The sequence below is a fragment of the Hypanus sabinus genome, chromosome 6, assembly GCF_030144855.1.
Source record: "Hypanus sabinus isolate sHypSab1 chromosome 6, sHypSab1.hap1, whole genome shotgun sequence".
Classification (NCBI taxonomy): domain Eukaryota; kingdom Metazoa; phylum Chordata; class Chondrichthyes; order Myliobatiformes; family Dasyatidae; genus Hypanus; species Hypanus sabinus.
The window spans coordinates 140,004,933-140,020,837 of NC_082711.1; the positions used below are offsets into that span (position 1 = coordinate 140,004,933).

At 42.6% G+C, this 15,905-nt stretch overlaps 1 protein-coding gene across 1 annotated transcript in view; it reads left to right on the top strand.

Annotated features, from left to right (window-relative positions):
* Positions 1-2,974: 2,974 nt before the first annotated feature.
* The window catches only part of hip1 (huntingtin interacting protein 1), a 353,299-nt gene continuing 340,368 nt past the window's right edge, over positions 2,975-15,905 (top strand). The window contains exon 1 of the mRNA XM_059973084.1: positions 2,975-3,136. Coding sequence (XP_059829067.1) covers positions 3,032-3,136 — 105 coding nt within the window. The 5' untranslated portion in view covers positions 2,975-3,031. The remainder of the gene's footprint in view (positions 3,137-15,905) is intronic.

Here is a 15,905-nt window from a genome sequence, read left to right on the forward strand (position 1 = left end):
CCGGTTTTCCTCCCACACTCCAAAGACCTACCGGTTGGTGGGTTAATTGATCCTTGGAAATTGTCCTGCAATTAGGCTCGGGCAGCACAGCTTGAAGGCCCAGAGTGGCCTATTCCGCGGTAAATAGATAAATAAAATTGAGTTTGAATGAAGAGACATTTCTTGGCTCAGAGCATGGTGAATCTTTGAAATTCTCCGCAACAGAAGTAAGGAATTGCTTTTTATTGTATTTTAATGCAGGTGATAATTGGTTTCTGTGACATTTACCGAGATACAGTGGAAACGGTAATGAATGCATAATATAGTGATACGCTTAGAGAGGAAGTGCATTGCAGGAAGACAATAAGACGCAAGGACCAAGATGAGGTAGGTTGTGAGGTAAAGAATTCATCTTCAATGTGCAGGAGGTCCATTCATGTGTCTTGAATGAAGAGAAGCTGTCCTGGAATTTGGTCGTCTATGTTTTCAAACATTTGTATCTCCTCCATGATGGAAGGGGGAGAAATGGGAATGCCCGGGTTGCAAGGGATCTTCAATTATGTTGGCTACTTTTCTGGGACCGTAAGGTGCAGGTGGAGCCCACAGAGGGGAGGGTGGTTTTCAGAACAATCCAAACTGCAGTTTCTTCGAGTCTTGGGCAGAGCTGTTACCATGTCAAACTGTGGTGCTTTTGGATATGATTTTTTTTATAGAAGGTCAATAGGGATATGCTGAATTTGTGCAGCCTTCTGAGAAAGTTAAAGCACTGCTGTGCTCTCTTGGCCAGAACATCTATCTGCTTTGTCTGGGATTCGCTATTGGTGAAGTTTGCATCTTGGAACTTGAGGCTGCCAACCATCTCCACTTCACACAGGGTCATGACTTGGGGCCTTCAAGCCTGATTCACCATTTGCCAAGATGATAGCTGATCTCCACCTGCATGAGGTGAAACCCAGTCACTGAGTTTAGGATCAGAATCAGCTTTAATATCACCAACATTTGTTGTGAAATTTGTTGTAGTGTAGCAACAGTTCAATGCAATACATAATAATACCGTGAATTACATCATATAGGCATACTTTAAAAAGTCAAATTAAATCATTAGTGCAAAAAATAGCGAGGTAGGGTTCATGTCCATTCAGAAATCTGATGGCAGAGGGGAAGAAACGGTTCCTGGATCACTGAGTGTGTGCCTTCAGGCTCCTTTACCTCTTCCCTGACGGTAGCAATAAGAAGCGGGCATGTTTTGGGTGATGGGATGCCGCCTATTTTGAGGCACCGCTCCTTATACAGGATGCTGAGGAGACTGTTGCCCATGATGGAGCTGAGTTTACTACCTTTTGCAGCTTATGTCAATCCTGTGCAGTCGCAGCCCTTCCACACCCCCAGACCAGACAGCGATGCAGCCAGTTAGAATGCTCTCCAGACTGCCTCTGTAGAAAACTGCGAGTGAAATTTCTTTCAAAAGAGACGCCAATAGGCATTTGGATATTTATGGGATCGAGATACAGCGTATGGGGTTAGTGCAAGGAAGTGGCGCCAACGTCGATCAGCTATCATCTTGACAAGTGAAGAATCAGGTTTGGGTGTCTACATGGTAAACTCTGTTAGTATTGCAACACACACAAAATGGAGAAAACGTCGACTGTATTCTTTTCCTAGATGCTGCCTGGCCTGCTGAGTTCGTCCAGCATTTTGCGTGTGTTGCTTGGATTTCCAGTATCTGCAGATTTTCTCTTGTTTGATGTTAGTATTGCTTAGGTTTAAACCAAGCAGTGTCTGGCTTATCAGTCGCTATTGGCTTCTACTCTTCCTTCCCCCTCCTACTTTCATATCTTGTACTATCTTTTCTTTCAGTTAGTCTTTACGAAGGGTCTCGGACCGAAACGTCGACAGCGCTTCTTCCTATAGATGCTGCCTGGCCTGCTGTGTTCCACCAGCATTTTGTGTGAGTCGCTATTGGCTTTTGTGTTTTAAAATTGACTTTTACATGTCATTCTAGTTCCAGAACTAGAGACCACAGTTTAAGAATAAGGGGTAAGCCATTTAGAACAGAGATGCGGAAAAACTTTTTCACCCGGAGAGTGGTGGATATGTGGAATGCTCTGCCCCAGAAGGTAGTGGAGGCCAAGTCTCTGGATGCATTCAAGAGAGAGTTAGATATGGCTCTTATAGATAGCGGGGTCAAGGGATATGGAGAGAGGGCAGGAACGGGGTACTGATTGTGTATGATCAGCCATGAAGGGCCTGGCTAGAAGGGCCGAATGGCCTACTCCCGCACCTGCTGTCGATTACATCGTGTATCATAATATAATGTTCTACTTTTTTTTAACATTTTGTCCTTTTTGTTATTAATCTACCCCATTCTTTCCCCACTTTAGTCGATGAATCTTGTTCTCCACCCAGTACAAAATAGCTTTGTGTTCTTTTCATCATCTCGCTCCTCTTACCTTGCCTCCTGTTTTTCAGTCCTGGAGGCAGGGCATTGGTCGGAAAGGTTAATTGTTTCACCCCTCTCTCAAAGATATGGTCAGATTTGACTGCGTTTTCAGCATTCTCTGGGTTTATTCAAACCCCGTTATGTGTCGCTGCACTAGTTGTTGCCTACAGGTCGAGAGCAGGTTCACTGTTTAAAAATAGCCGGGCTTCAAAATAGAAAGCAACCAAAAACCCTGTGCGCTTCTCCGATTGGAAGCAATAGTTGAGCAGTCAACTTTGGGTAACTTTTAACTCGTCAACCCAAGCAAGAGGCTAACTTTCAACCAATGCAGTGAAGAGCTGGGGAAAATTATCCAATGAAGGTTGGGCAGCGTTACGCTCCATCCAATAGTAATCCGGGTCGTTTGATGATGTAAACAAAGCAAGACACCGAGCTCCCGAATGTTGATTGATGGTCTTGTTGGCCATTCGTCTCCGGAGTTGATATCCGCCGCTGTCCAATCGGCGGTGGGTTTGAGGGGTTGGGGCCAATGAGAGGGGAGTGTGTGCGGGCCGATCTGAAGCTGGGGAGACGTGCGTTGTCGTTGTAGTGGTGCGGTAGGTAGTTGGAGACATGGAGAAAATGACCAGTTCCGTTAAACAGGTGCCGGCTCAGCTGCTGCGGGGCCGCCCGGGCAACAGTCTGGAGGCGGAGAGGGAGCACTTCGAGCGTAGTCAGGTGAGGAGGATGCGGGGGTCGGGGGTTGGGTGGGTGGGGTGGGGTGCCGTGGCGTGGGCCCCAACCTCCTCCGCCCGCCTTCATGTCCGAGTGATTAAAGTTAATCCTCGCCCTGACGCTGAACTTTGCAGCCTCTTCACTAAGGTGATTTAAAATCCAGACCTCAGCCCTTGTCTTGTGATGCTGAGTTTCAATTAGTTTTCTAAAGCAGTTTGACTTTATCATTGTCCAGTATTTTAATGCCCAGGCTTTTGTTTGGAGGTCTGATGACACATGCAAGGTGAAGTATTTTATGGGTAGCTGGAAGTGTGTGCTTGATAGTGTCTTCGTAATGTTGTCTCCGTGTAGGCAGTCGGAATATTTTAATCTAGTTTGCAAAGCCCAATGAGACGTTGTGGTATCTCCTCTCTATGTAAATTCTATCTCGCTCTTGTGCCCGGTTTATCAAAAACTCATTGAAGTTACTTAATGAATGATGCATATTGCATTCGGTGATATCTTTTTCGCTGGCCGTTCCAAAATTGTGTGCTGATCTCTTTTTTTTCTGTTCGGAGCTGATACAATTCCAGGAGGAGTTCACTGCAAACGCGCTGATCTTCCTGTGCCTCTTGGACTGGGTTTGCGTACACACTATTTTTAGTCTATCGTTTGGTTAGAGCATGAAGTTTGAGAGTGTATTCCTGTACTGAATTAAATAAACTCAATGGCGGTTGTGGAATAGTACCTGAATTTTGATGGAAGAATGTTGAACAAAAACTAGATTGACGTGAGCTCAGTAATGCTTAACCAATGTGCATGGTAGCTGGTGTTTTCTTGCTCCTACCTTTTCAGATCATTACCTGTCCACTTGCTTTAATATTACCTACATGTATCACGTGCCTCCTAGAAGCACAGACGCTGGAAATCCAAAGCAGCATGCACAAAGTACGGGAGAAACTCAGCAGGTCAGACAGCATCCATGGAAACGAGTAAACTGAAGGAAGGTCTCTGCCTGAAACGTCGACTGTTCATTCATTTTCACAGATGCTGCCTAACCTGTCAAGTTCCTCTAGCATTATGTATTGGCCTCTGTCTAATTCTCTCCCCCCCCCCCCTCTGTACTGGATATCTTCCCTTCCATTCCGAATTGGGATTTTGACCAAAAATGGCAAGAATTATTCCTCATGCTCCCACAGTTGCCACCTTACTCCCCAGCAGGTTGTTCTTTGCTGCAAATTCCAGAATCTGCAGTTTGTGTTTTCGGAAAATATTGCCTATCGGAGGTTGAACAAGAGAGGAGTGTGTCTACAATGGTTCTACTTGTGTGGTAAATATTCTGCAGAAGGTTGTAACTTCGTCTTCCGTGACCTAATTAGCTTTAAGATAAATCCTTTCTACCTACTAAAGCCAACCTTACTGTGACGTTCTGGATGATGGTTTTAAATTAAAATGATGTATTGACTTTTTCCATGGCAGAAGTAGTTTAGTCTTGTAAGCTTTTATTGGAATTTTCATGTAGTCTGAACTACTTTGTGTTGCAGTTGACTTGGTAACTTCAGGATGCATGCATGGTATTTACTGTGGAGACGCAGTCAGTTTGAACTTATTACTGGCATTTTAGTAACTTCAGAGCTGTAACCTTCAAGGCAGTTGTTATGAACCACGTGCCCTTTGGCTTATTTGTCAATAATTTCAATAGTTACATTTAATGTCAGAGAAATGTATACAATATACATCCTGAAATTCTTTTTCTTACAAACATCCATGAAAACAGAGGAATGCCCCAAAGAATAAATGACATAAATGTTAGAACCCCAAAGCCCCCCATGAAGTCTAGATGAATTTATCAAGAAAGTAATATTTAAGGCAATTTTCAACATTGTTGTAAATTTGTCTATAATATGTGACTTTTCTTATTTTTTTAAAAAAAGCCTCTAAACATTATTCCTCTTCTACTTTTCTTTTTTTAGAGCTTATTCAATTTAAGGTTGACTCAATTTCATTCTGGTAATTGCATTCATATTTTGCCTTGCAATCAGATGTTAGTCATGCTGGGTTTGGCATTTTGTTGCACTGAAAAGCTTCTATTAGATTTTTGTTCTGCTGTTGGGAAATCAGCATCTCCTTAAAATAGTTCAAAGTGCATTTATTATTGAAGTAAGTATAAGTTATACAACCTTGAGATTTGTCTGCTTCCAGGCAGCTGCGCAGCAGAAAAAACTGAGAATCCATTTTAAAGAAGACCAACAAGCATGCAATGTGCAGAGGGAGAGAGAAAATAGGCACATCATGCTTACATTAAAAGCAAGCAACAGCAGTCAGAATGAAAGGCCTATAGACTCTGCCTCTGATCACACAGCAGGGCAAATCATCGTGGAGTTCGCGGCCCAGAGAAGCAGGAGCAGTGTCACAGTCTCGGTGAGAGTGGAGCAAACGTCGTGGAGCTGCAAGCAGAACTGGCCCAGCCCTCGCCTCCGGTCCCAACACCCTGCCTTTTCAGTCCTATTTGGCCTGCTGTTTAGATTGTGCATCCAAGCACTGGGTCATTCACCGCTCTAGGACCCAGGCCCTGTCATTTCGATACTCTCTGGGCCTGCATGTTCCAGCCTGTAACCGGCCTTTCCAAATCGGCCCGGTATTTAGATTGATCAGACCTCACTCTTGGTTTAGGTGAACTCCTCTGCTTTGACTTTTCTCTACTTCGCACGCTCCTACTCAGTCTCGACTGTGTCCTGACCCCATTCTGACCTCTCGCCTCAATCCTCAAGTCAGCCTCACTTTTACTCAACTTTTCTTTGTTTTCGGTGATAGTTTACAGTAATTTTCCACAGAACAAATGTTATTAATAAAGTACTTAGTTGTGTTTCTCACTTTATGAACCACCAGTAAGCCGTCGACCATCTCCAGTAACACCATTTTAAGCTGGAGGTCTGTGAAGGATTTGGATTTTGTTCCCTCTTTTTGGGAGATCTGTCCATACATAGATGATTTAAAATGGTGTTTTTAATGTGGGGATTAGTTCACTCCTGTTCAATGAGTTACAGCATTCCTTGCTAACAATGACTCTTTAAAAAGAAATTGTTTTTAGCTTTGAGGCATGAACTAAATGGGTGAGAATGCAGTGTTGGGGGAATCTGACTGAGTCAGTTGGATTGAGAAAGCTATCTACAGCAGGGAAATGAGGGTAGATACACATCCCTGAGGGTTTACTCAGTGCAGACTTTGAATCTCTTATCTTGAAATTATTCAGGCCTGTGAATTCCAATACCAGCATCTGAGCATACTCGGTTATCCAGCGAATTCCGAAGATTCAGGGCCTCTTCAATATCAGTCTGAAATGTCAAACTTACAGTTTAAACTCTTATCCTAAAGAAAAAAAGGACATGGTGGAAGAACTCAGCTAGTCGAGCAGCACTTGTGGTGATAAAAATGAGTCATAAAGCATGGAGAGTCTCAATATCCTCCTTCATCCAGGGTTCCTGACTCCTTCCAGTCTTGCCTTTCACAGTAACAGGGGCATGCAGACCATGAACTGTCATAATCTCGCATTTAAAAGCTTCACACTTGCCCACAAACAACCTTTGCAAGCTCTTGTCCTGAACCATCAGAAATCTCTTTGCCCCAGCATTTAGAAGTTGAGCCTGTGGACCAGTTCTGTCCCTTTCTACAATTATTTAAAAACTAACAGAACTATGGTCACTGGTCTTCAAGACTTCCCCAAAAACTGTTAGAGAGATTTTTGGGTTTAGGATATATACATTTAGCAATTGACTTTGACTCGCAGTTTTCATATTTGAATATGTATGTGTGGATTTAATTTGGAGTGCAGCTCTGGAGATCAGACAATGCTGATTAAAATTCATTTGGATATCTGTGGTATGAAGGTTGTATGTAGCATCAATCCATACATTGTAAATATAGAATGTATTTGATGTCTGGCACAGAAAATATAGAGCCCCACGTTGGTCTGGCGGACCTTTTGACTGAAAGTGTCTCCATATGATGCGGGCTGTACCTTGTGTTTTCAAATAAAAAGCTGCTTTGTGTCTACCAGTACTTTTCTCTGGTGATTTCATTCACACACCTCAGTCACTTTCCTTCCTAGGTTGAGCTTTGCCCTCCCTCTAGTAGTAGGGTGTCCTTAAGAGTATGGCAGACCCAATCTATGTTGGGAAAATTAGTTCTCTACTCTGACAACCCTATTTTTCTTACAACTCTGAACTATCACCTTGCATGTTCTTCTAATTCCCATTGACTATTAGGAACTTGTAGCACATCCCCCAAAAATGTGATCACCCCCTTGACTAATTCCTCTTGACTATTTGGGAAATTTTGTACAACTCTCAATAATGTGATCAGTATGTGTGTGTAGGCCTGCGTTAGTCTCGATAGACCATGGATTTGCGCCTTGGAAAGTTTCCAGGGCGCAAGCCTGGGCAGGGTTGTATGGAAGACCAGCAGTTGCCCAAGCTGCAAGTCTCCCCTCTCCACACCACCGATGTTGTCCAAGGGAAGGGCATTGGGACCCATACAACTTGGCACCGGTGTCATTGCAGAGCAATGTGTGGTTAAGTGCCTTGCTCAAGGACACACACACAGCCTCAGCCAAGGCTCAGACTAGCAACCTTCAGATCACTAGACAAACGCCTTAACCACTTGGCCACGCGCCAACACTGTGATCTGTATTTATTTATCAGCTCCACCCATAAAGCCCCACTGGATGGACCTTTAGTAATTTCACCTGACTTCAGTTGTAACACTCCCTTAAGTCAAAAATGCAGCTCCCCCTCCTCTGTCTGTAACCTGGGACATTAAGCTGCCAGTCCTGTCCTTCCTGATACAAACAAGATCCCTGTCCTGATAGGTTATCTTGTTTCTCTTTCCGCAGATGCTGCTTGACAGGCAGAGGTCTTCCAACATTTTCTGCTTTCCAGATTCCAGTCTTTGCAGTTTTGTGTGCCATAATGTGAGTCAGTGTAACCAGGCTGGTAATTTTTACATCCCTTCTGGAATCTTTTGATCCTAAAGAGGCATCTCTCATTCTACCCTGAGCAAGTGAATGCAAGCCCACTGTACTCAGTACCCCCACATATAGAAACATTGTCCTTAAAAAGATAATTCTAATGTCCCTTCTATTGCCATGTATCAGAGGAAAAATCACTGAGTTTTCCGGTTAGTGAAATTGAAACTTGTTGTAGAATCATCGACATTTTTTTTCAAAGCCTTGGGGAATTGTGGTAAGGTATACTTTGCAACTCATGAAATAAAGTCGTGCATGCTATTTGGCTTTCTGATTACCTACTACAACAATTTAACTTTGTTTTGGTGTACAGAAGTGTATCCATTTGAAAATTAACATACAAATCTAATCTTCCAATTCCCAGCACTCAGCTTCCTCTGCTTGCTTCTTGCCTTTCATTTAATTGTTGCAGCTCAGCCTTTCACTGAGCCGAGTATCGTTAGAATACTTGGATATATTGCATTTGGCCCCATCATCTGAGCTGTTTATACAGACTGGAAGTAGTTCAGGTTTGTCCTTGAACCTTTTGTACTCCACTAGTGACAGATGGGACAGTAGCGTAGTGGTTAGCACATGGCTTTACAGTACGGGTGACCCTGGTTGAATTCCCACTGCTGCCTACAAGGAGTTTGTATGCTCTCTCCATGATCACATGGGTTCCCTCCCACAGTCCAAAGATGTACTGGTTGATAGGTAAGACATACCAGTTGATAGATTAATTGGACATTGTAAATTGTCCCATGATTAGGGTAGGATTAAATCGGAGGATTGCAGAGAGGCATGGCTCAAAGTGCTGGAAGGCCCTATTTCACGTAAATACTTACTTTGTCAGTGTTTCATGTAGTGATTGACCAGCTGGCCATCAGCACTCCAGATATAGATCCCTTTTATCAGTCTTGTTTACTGTGTTCTTGTGGAGAAAAGTACTCTTGTAGGTTTTTCTTCAAGAAAACATTGTACATTTTATCATTTTCTATGAACTGTTTTGCCACTTTTCTGGACACCTGATATTAGGTTGTTTACTTTCTCTGTTAGTATTTTAGTTTGAAAGCTGTTTTTACATTCTACTTATATACTATATTGCAACTACTTATATACTACTGCCACTAATCAGCAAATATCATAGCTAATGTCAGTGACAATAAATCTGTTTCTGATTCTGTGAAGTAGGTTGAGATGTTCGTTTTAATGCAAAGAAGTGATGTGTAAATGACTGTGGTTTGCTAGAATAGCGGTGACAATGTTAATGCAGATGACCCCACACTGGTTGCTATACTTGAATGATATGCCCTCCAATTGTTTCAGTAATGATGTTTGAAAAGTTGAAGAAGTGTGTTCTAACCTTAATTAGCAATTAGCAAAACATACCATCTAGAAGCGATAAACTAAGTGGTCAACCTAAAACATGATATCCCCAGCTTCAAACTGCCCAGAACAAAGCACTTATTCCCTTTTCTTTTACCATGCCACCACTGATGTGACTAGTTACCATACGCATAATAAATAGACAACAAAGAATACATTGCAGCTAGCAATCAGATGCACGGTTCCTACAGACTTGTTGAACATGTTTGATTCAGGCAATCCACCTTCATTTTTAAATTCATTTTTTTGAGTTGATTTGATTCAGTGGAGCCTTTTCTCTGGAACTCTGTTCGTTTTTCTTTGGCCTTAGCATTAGCCAGATAGTGACAGAAATTGTTTTACTTTTTTTTACTGTAGATTTCTAAAGTTGTTCTATTTGGTAATTGCCTTTTGTTATTCTTTCCCTTGTGTAACTCACACAGAATTGGTTGAGTCCTATCATAAGTCGATTGGAGCTGCCTCTGGTTATGGTGTTAGGCTTGCAAATCTGGCCACAGCTGCGGAGTACAATCCCCTTAACCTCACTGAACCTCAACCTAAAGCCCCCTCTTGCAGATCCCAACCTTGATGAACTCTGTCCTTGGTTCTCGCCCTTGATGCTCCCTCTTTTAATTCTTGTTCCCACATGCTCATCCTGCTCCTGTTTGATCCTTTGTACTCTCACATTTATTGTTCATGATGCTCTCCCCTCTTTCCCTGGTGTTGCATCTTGGATTTGTTCACGGAGTTGAAAAGTTTGAGATTTTTAGAATCAAGGCTGAAACTTTAAACTACCAGACGATAAAGGCAAATGAGAGGTTTTAGATATGTGGATTATGACGAAAGAGAGGGGAAAAAAATGACTGGAGTTGCTTAGCATTTTAGTGGAAAGGTGCGTCAAAATCAAGCTTATAAATATTTGTGAAAAGAAAACTAAAATTCACAAAACGTTATCTACCAGAAAACACAAAATAGCTTCATACTTGTATTCTTGTCCAGTGTGAACTGGCAGCCCCAATCTCTCTCTCTCACACTCCTACTGGGAACAAAGAGCCCTGTTTGTTAGGGACGAGGACATAACATTTTTAATTATCCATGGTTAATTTGAGATTACACATGAATTAGAATGTGATGCACCCACAAAGTAGTTACAATTATATTACAAAATATACACCCATTACTTGGTGCAATATTCCATTTCTTTAGAATGGTTTGAAAGGCACCACAAAACTGATGCAGCACATCAGCTGGGCTTTGGAGGATATACTGTACCGAGGAAGACACTCAAGTGTGTTATTTGTGTGTGTCAGGAGGTGCGTTTACTGTCTGCTCGCCATCTCAAGTGGTTTTGCGTGTAAATCTTGTAATGAACTTTTGAACAAGATTTATTGCCAAGTAGGATACAAGCATCAGAATTTTAGTAAAGATGTGTTGAACAATGTTGAGGATGATTTGTTGTGTGGAGATGAGCGATTAAAGCAGGTATGCTGAGTATTTGTGGGTAATGTCACCGTCATGTTTTCGTTGAGGAGAAAATACCAGTGATAATGCAGTTCCTGGGAACTTCACCTGGAAGAGAAAATGGAGTCGCAGATGAGAATTTTTTTTGGAGGGGTGGAGTGGTGAGATATTCATTTGGTTTTTGTGGGTTTTACATTGCAGAGGTAATGGTACTGCCAAGACTGGTTGTGGAAATGGAGAACTCGAACTTTTCATTCACCCTATGCCTTTCGGGGATATTGCTTGATATTTGTAGTAAAGAGGGGTGGGGGGTTGTTGTAGAATTTGAGAATAGGCAGAGAAGCTATTACATGGGTGAAATTCCATTTGGCCTGAGCAGTGGTGAATCAGGGCGGGATAGCTCACTGTGTTAAAGAAAGCCAAGAGGTTTAAAAGAGAGTGCACTATGTCCCCAAGGATGCCATTTTGTAATTTTAATTACAATTTAATTTACTGCTGTGACAGGATGTGAATCTGATGTGAAGATATTCAATTCGAAGTTGGACATGTGGCTATAGTAAGTGACCGCACCCTCAAGGACTTGAATGGTACCCCAAGAGAGTCAGAAAGGGAAAATAGTTTAAATTGTTTCCCCTTTGCAGGGGGATTATAGTATTTAGAAACTTTCTGTCACTTAGCCAAGTGGTGGTTGTGCAAGCTGATGTTTTTCGTGAGCGAAAGGATTATTGGTAATTATGGCAGTTGGTGATTAAAAGGTGCTGTAGTTCAAGGTTCTAGTGTCTCGTGGCTCTTTCATAATTGAGATGTTGGAATCTTGCTGCTTCCATTTCAGCGATGTACAAGCGGCAGTTAACTATCTGTTACACGTGAGTATTAATAATAGTTTGGCATGAGACTGCTCTTTATCTCATCCAAAATGGAGCCACTTAGTTTGCCCTGGAGCTCATTTCACAACAAGTGTGGGATGTTACTGAGACGGGAATAGAACGAGGCAGATTTAGATTATTGTTTTTAAGAAGCCTGTAACCCTGATATTTAGGACTGCAATTCCCTATTCACTGAGACATATACTTGTGATTTCAGAAGATAGATATTTACTCTTTGCGTGCCACACAAAATACAATGCAGTTCCTGCACATCTGGATTTGTACTTTGCTGTTTGCTCTAAGTCATACACAATTTTTTTTACGTCCCTTGACTTTGACTCTTCTTGCCCTGTATTTTGTTGAACTGACTTACTGCCCATTACACTACTGGTGTAATGAAGGCCCTCCATCTGTCTGTCCTTGGCCATCTTCTCTATTGTACCCCAGGTGTGGTTCAGGGTCCTCATTTCTACCTCTACGGTACGACACCAAGCTGTCATAGATCTCCAGTGTTTCCTCTGTCCTTCAGAGGTCCAGTGAAGTTCTGCCTTGATGGTGGAGCTGGCCTCTCTTCTCATCACATACCCAATCTGTCTCCAATGTTTCCTCATGATGAGTGTGGCCATGTCTTCTTGGTGATGCTGAAGGAGTACGGAGTGGGTGGCCAAAAAGTACGGAGCATCTTCCGGAGGCTTATGATGTGGAATGACGGCAACTGGACAAGGCCACTCTGTCATACTGGGTACCTCGTGCTGAAAATTTGCAGTGTTGTGAGTGAAACAACAAAAGCATCAAATCTACCAAAAAAAAATTGTCATATTGTTGACGATAATAGAAAAACAAGTAAACTCTTTGATCCCAAGCTCTGCTGCTTTTTCTTGCTGAGACTGGCTGGATTAAACAGTAGAGGTTTCAGGTGCTTGGAAGAAAAACAAGAGTTCTTGCAAATTTTGCCATTGATACACAAGTTTTATTGGCAATAATCTGTCCGAGTTTTTGGCAAAAAAAATGGATTATGCTAGGTGGTTGCAAGCTGAATTTATTTTGTGCTCTGGGCTCTCTCAAAACCAATGCTAATTTAAAAAGATGCCTGCTGGATTTTTAAGACATCTAATGAAGGACTGTTGCTGCAGAAATATTTTTCAATCCATACATAATAATGTTCCTATTTTTTAATGCGTAATTGTGTTTCATTTCTGTATATAATTCATCTGTTGTATGGAATTTAGAAGGAAAGGAACAATTTCATATTTTCTTTTCCTGTGAATGATGCCAGAAATGATCTCGGTCTCCTGTAGAAAGGGCTGGGTAATTTTTCAGTGTAATGTCTGCGATTCCTCTTCCTGTAGCCCGTCCTTGGGATTTGAGTAGTTATTTCCTGGACAACAAAACATATTTTACTGGTTGTCAAAGTCCATTGAATTTAGGAGTTCCTGACCTGCATAACTCTAGCAGTAATAGTGGCATTTTTTTTTTTGTCCTGGGTGCTTTGTAGCCAGTACCCAAGATGGTACCCAAGATGGAGCTGACTAAATTTACAACCCTCTGCAGCTTCTTCCAGTCCAGTGCGGTTGTTTCTCCCGCCCCCCCCCCCCCAAACCAGACAGTGATGCAGCCTGTCAGAATGCTCTTCACGGTACAGTATAGAAGTTTTTGAGTGTATTTGTTGACAAACCAAATCTCTTCAAACTCCTAATGAAGTATAGCTGCTGTTTTGCCCTCTTAATAACTGCATCGATATATTGGGATCAGGTTGAATTCTCAGAGATCCTGACACCCAGGAACAGTTTTAAGGTGTTTGGAAGTAGGTACAGAGGAGATGTCAGGGGTAAGTTTTCACGCAGAGTGGTGAGTGCGTGGATTGGGGTACTGGTGACGGTGATGGAGGTGGATACAATAGGGTCTTTTAAGAGACTCTTGGATAGGTACAGGGAGCTTAGAAAAATAAAGGGCTATGAGTAACGCAATGTAATTTCTAAAGTAAGTATATAGCACTGCATTGTGGGCCAAAGGGCCTGAATTGTGCTGTAGGTTTTCTATGTTTCAGGGTCTGATGGTGATTTTTTAATTCATGTCTTTCATGTGAAGTTGTGGTATTCAGGGATGTTTTGAGCTGTGTGAGATATCGGTACTGATTGAGTCAATGAATTAATCTTTCATGGAGAAGGGCTTGGGCGGGCCTTGTCTTCCCACTTGTAATTTTGTCTGGATGCTTTATGTTTATTAACCAATCTCTAGTCATCTGACAATCGCAATTGATATTAATAACTGGGGCATGGGTTTGTTCAGTAGTTTGGTCTTTCAAACCAGGAGAGGTTGGAGTTGCTTTGAGGCATTTGAAATTTGTATTTGGAAATGGATTCTGCAGATCCTGAAAATCCAGAGTCACATGCTCAAGATGCTGGAGGAGCTCAGCGCACCAGGCAGCACCTACAGAGGGACATAAATGGATGATGTTTGGTGTTGAGTCCCTTCATCGGTACTGGAAAGGAAGGGGGAAGAAGACAGAATGGAAAGGTGTGGGTGGGGAAAGGAGTACAAGCTGGAAGGTGAAAGGTGAAACCAGGTGTGGGGAGATGGTTGTTCTTGTCTTTGCCTATTGGCCTAAGAGCAACTCCATCCCGCACATCATTCTCCATCCTCATTGGGATCCTACCACTAAACACATTGTTCACCCCCTTCCACCCCATTCTGTTTTCCACACGAATCGCTCTCTGTTATGCCCTTGACCGCTCATTCCTCCCCACTGATCTCCCTCCTGCACTGCCCTGCAAGCTGGATACAGTAAGTGCTACACCTTCCTCTACACTTCCTCTCTCAGCACCATTCGAGGGCCCCAAACAGTCCTTCCACCTACAGGTCTGTTGGGTTACTGTATCTGGTGCTCTCGGTGTGGCTGCCTCTATGTCGTTGAGACCCGACTCAGAGTGGGAGACTACTTAGAGCCATTTCACTCCATCTTTCACAACAGGTGGGATTTCTCTTCAGACACTCATTTTAACTCTGCTTCCCTTTCCAATATGTCAGTCCATGGCCTCTTCTACTGCCATGACAAGCTAACTGTCAGGTTGGAGGAGCAAAACCTCATTCCATATGGGTAACCTCCAACCTGACAGCATGAACCTAGATTTCTCTAATCTTCAGGAATTTCTCCCTTCTACTCTTTCCCTCTTTTTCCATTCCCCACATCTTACCACTTCTCAGCTCCCTCTTTTTCCTTCCTTCCCTTTCTCCTATGGTCCACTCTCCTCTTGGATTCCTCCTCCTTCATTCCTTTACCTCTTTCACCTATCACCTGCCTGCTCTCTCCCACTCTCTCTCACCCACTTTCCCCTCACCTGGTTTCACCTATCACCTGCCTGCTTGTATTTCTCTGCCACCCCCCCCCCCCCCCGGACTCATTATTCTGATTTCTTTCCAAGTCCTTTCCAGTTCTGATGAAGGGTCTCTGCCTGAAATGTTGTCTGTTTCCTTCCATAAATGCTCCCTGGCCCGCTGAGTTCAATTTTGTGTATTATCTGTATTCGGAAGCCTGTTTGCCTCCATTGTTTATCGATGCTATGATTTGTTTTAAAAAAATATGTTCGTAAGGTACCAATAGGCTTCAGTCAGTAGTAAAACTGCCTCAGGCTGTTAGCTGAAAGCTTTGTTCTGGTCAGGATAGAAACACTTTGATATAATAATACTTGGGATTCTGATAGATACAGTTCTTCAAAGCTATTTGTTTTACTGTAGTTCATGGATTTTGAGCGCTGATTAATGTTCTGATCTGCCCTGAATATTTTACTTCAGAAGCTAGAATTTCTTCTTTCTCTCTCTCTCTCTCTCTCCCCCCCCCCCCCCCAGCCTCTCCTTTTACCCACAGCTATTGCCCTCTACTCTGAGGTTCAAGGTTGCCTTGTCGGTAATGCTGGGCATTGAAATAGAGCCCTTGCTTAACACATCCAGTTTGTTCCTGTTAATTCTATTTTTGGATTTCAAAAGTTCAGGATGTAGTGAGGCACAATTAGGTGAGGAGGGTGTTTTAAATTCTAGAATTGAATTGAACTAATTCATGAAGACTGATTAAATAAGCATCTTGTGGAATTTACCTATGCAA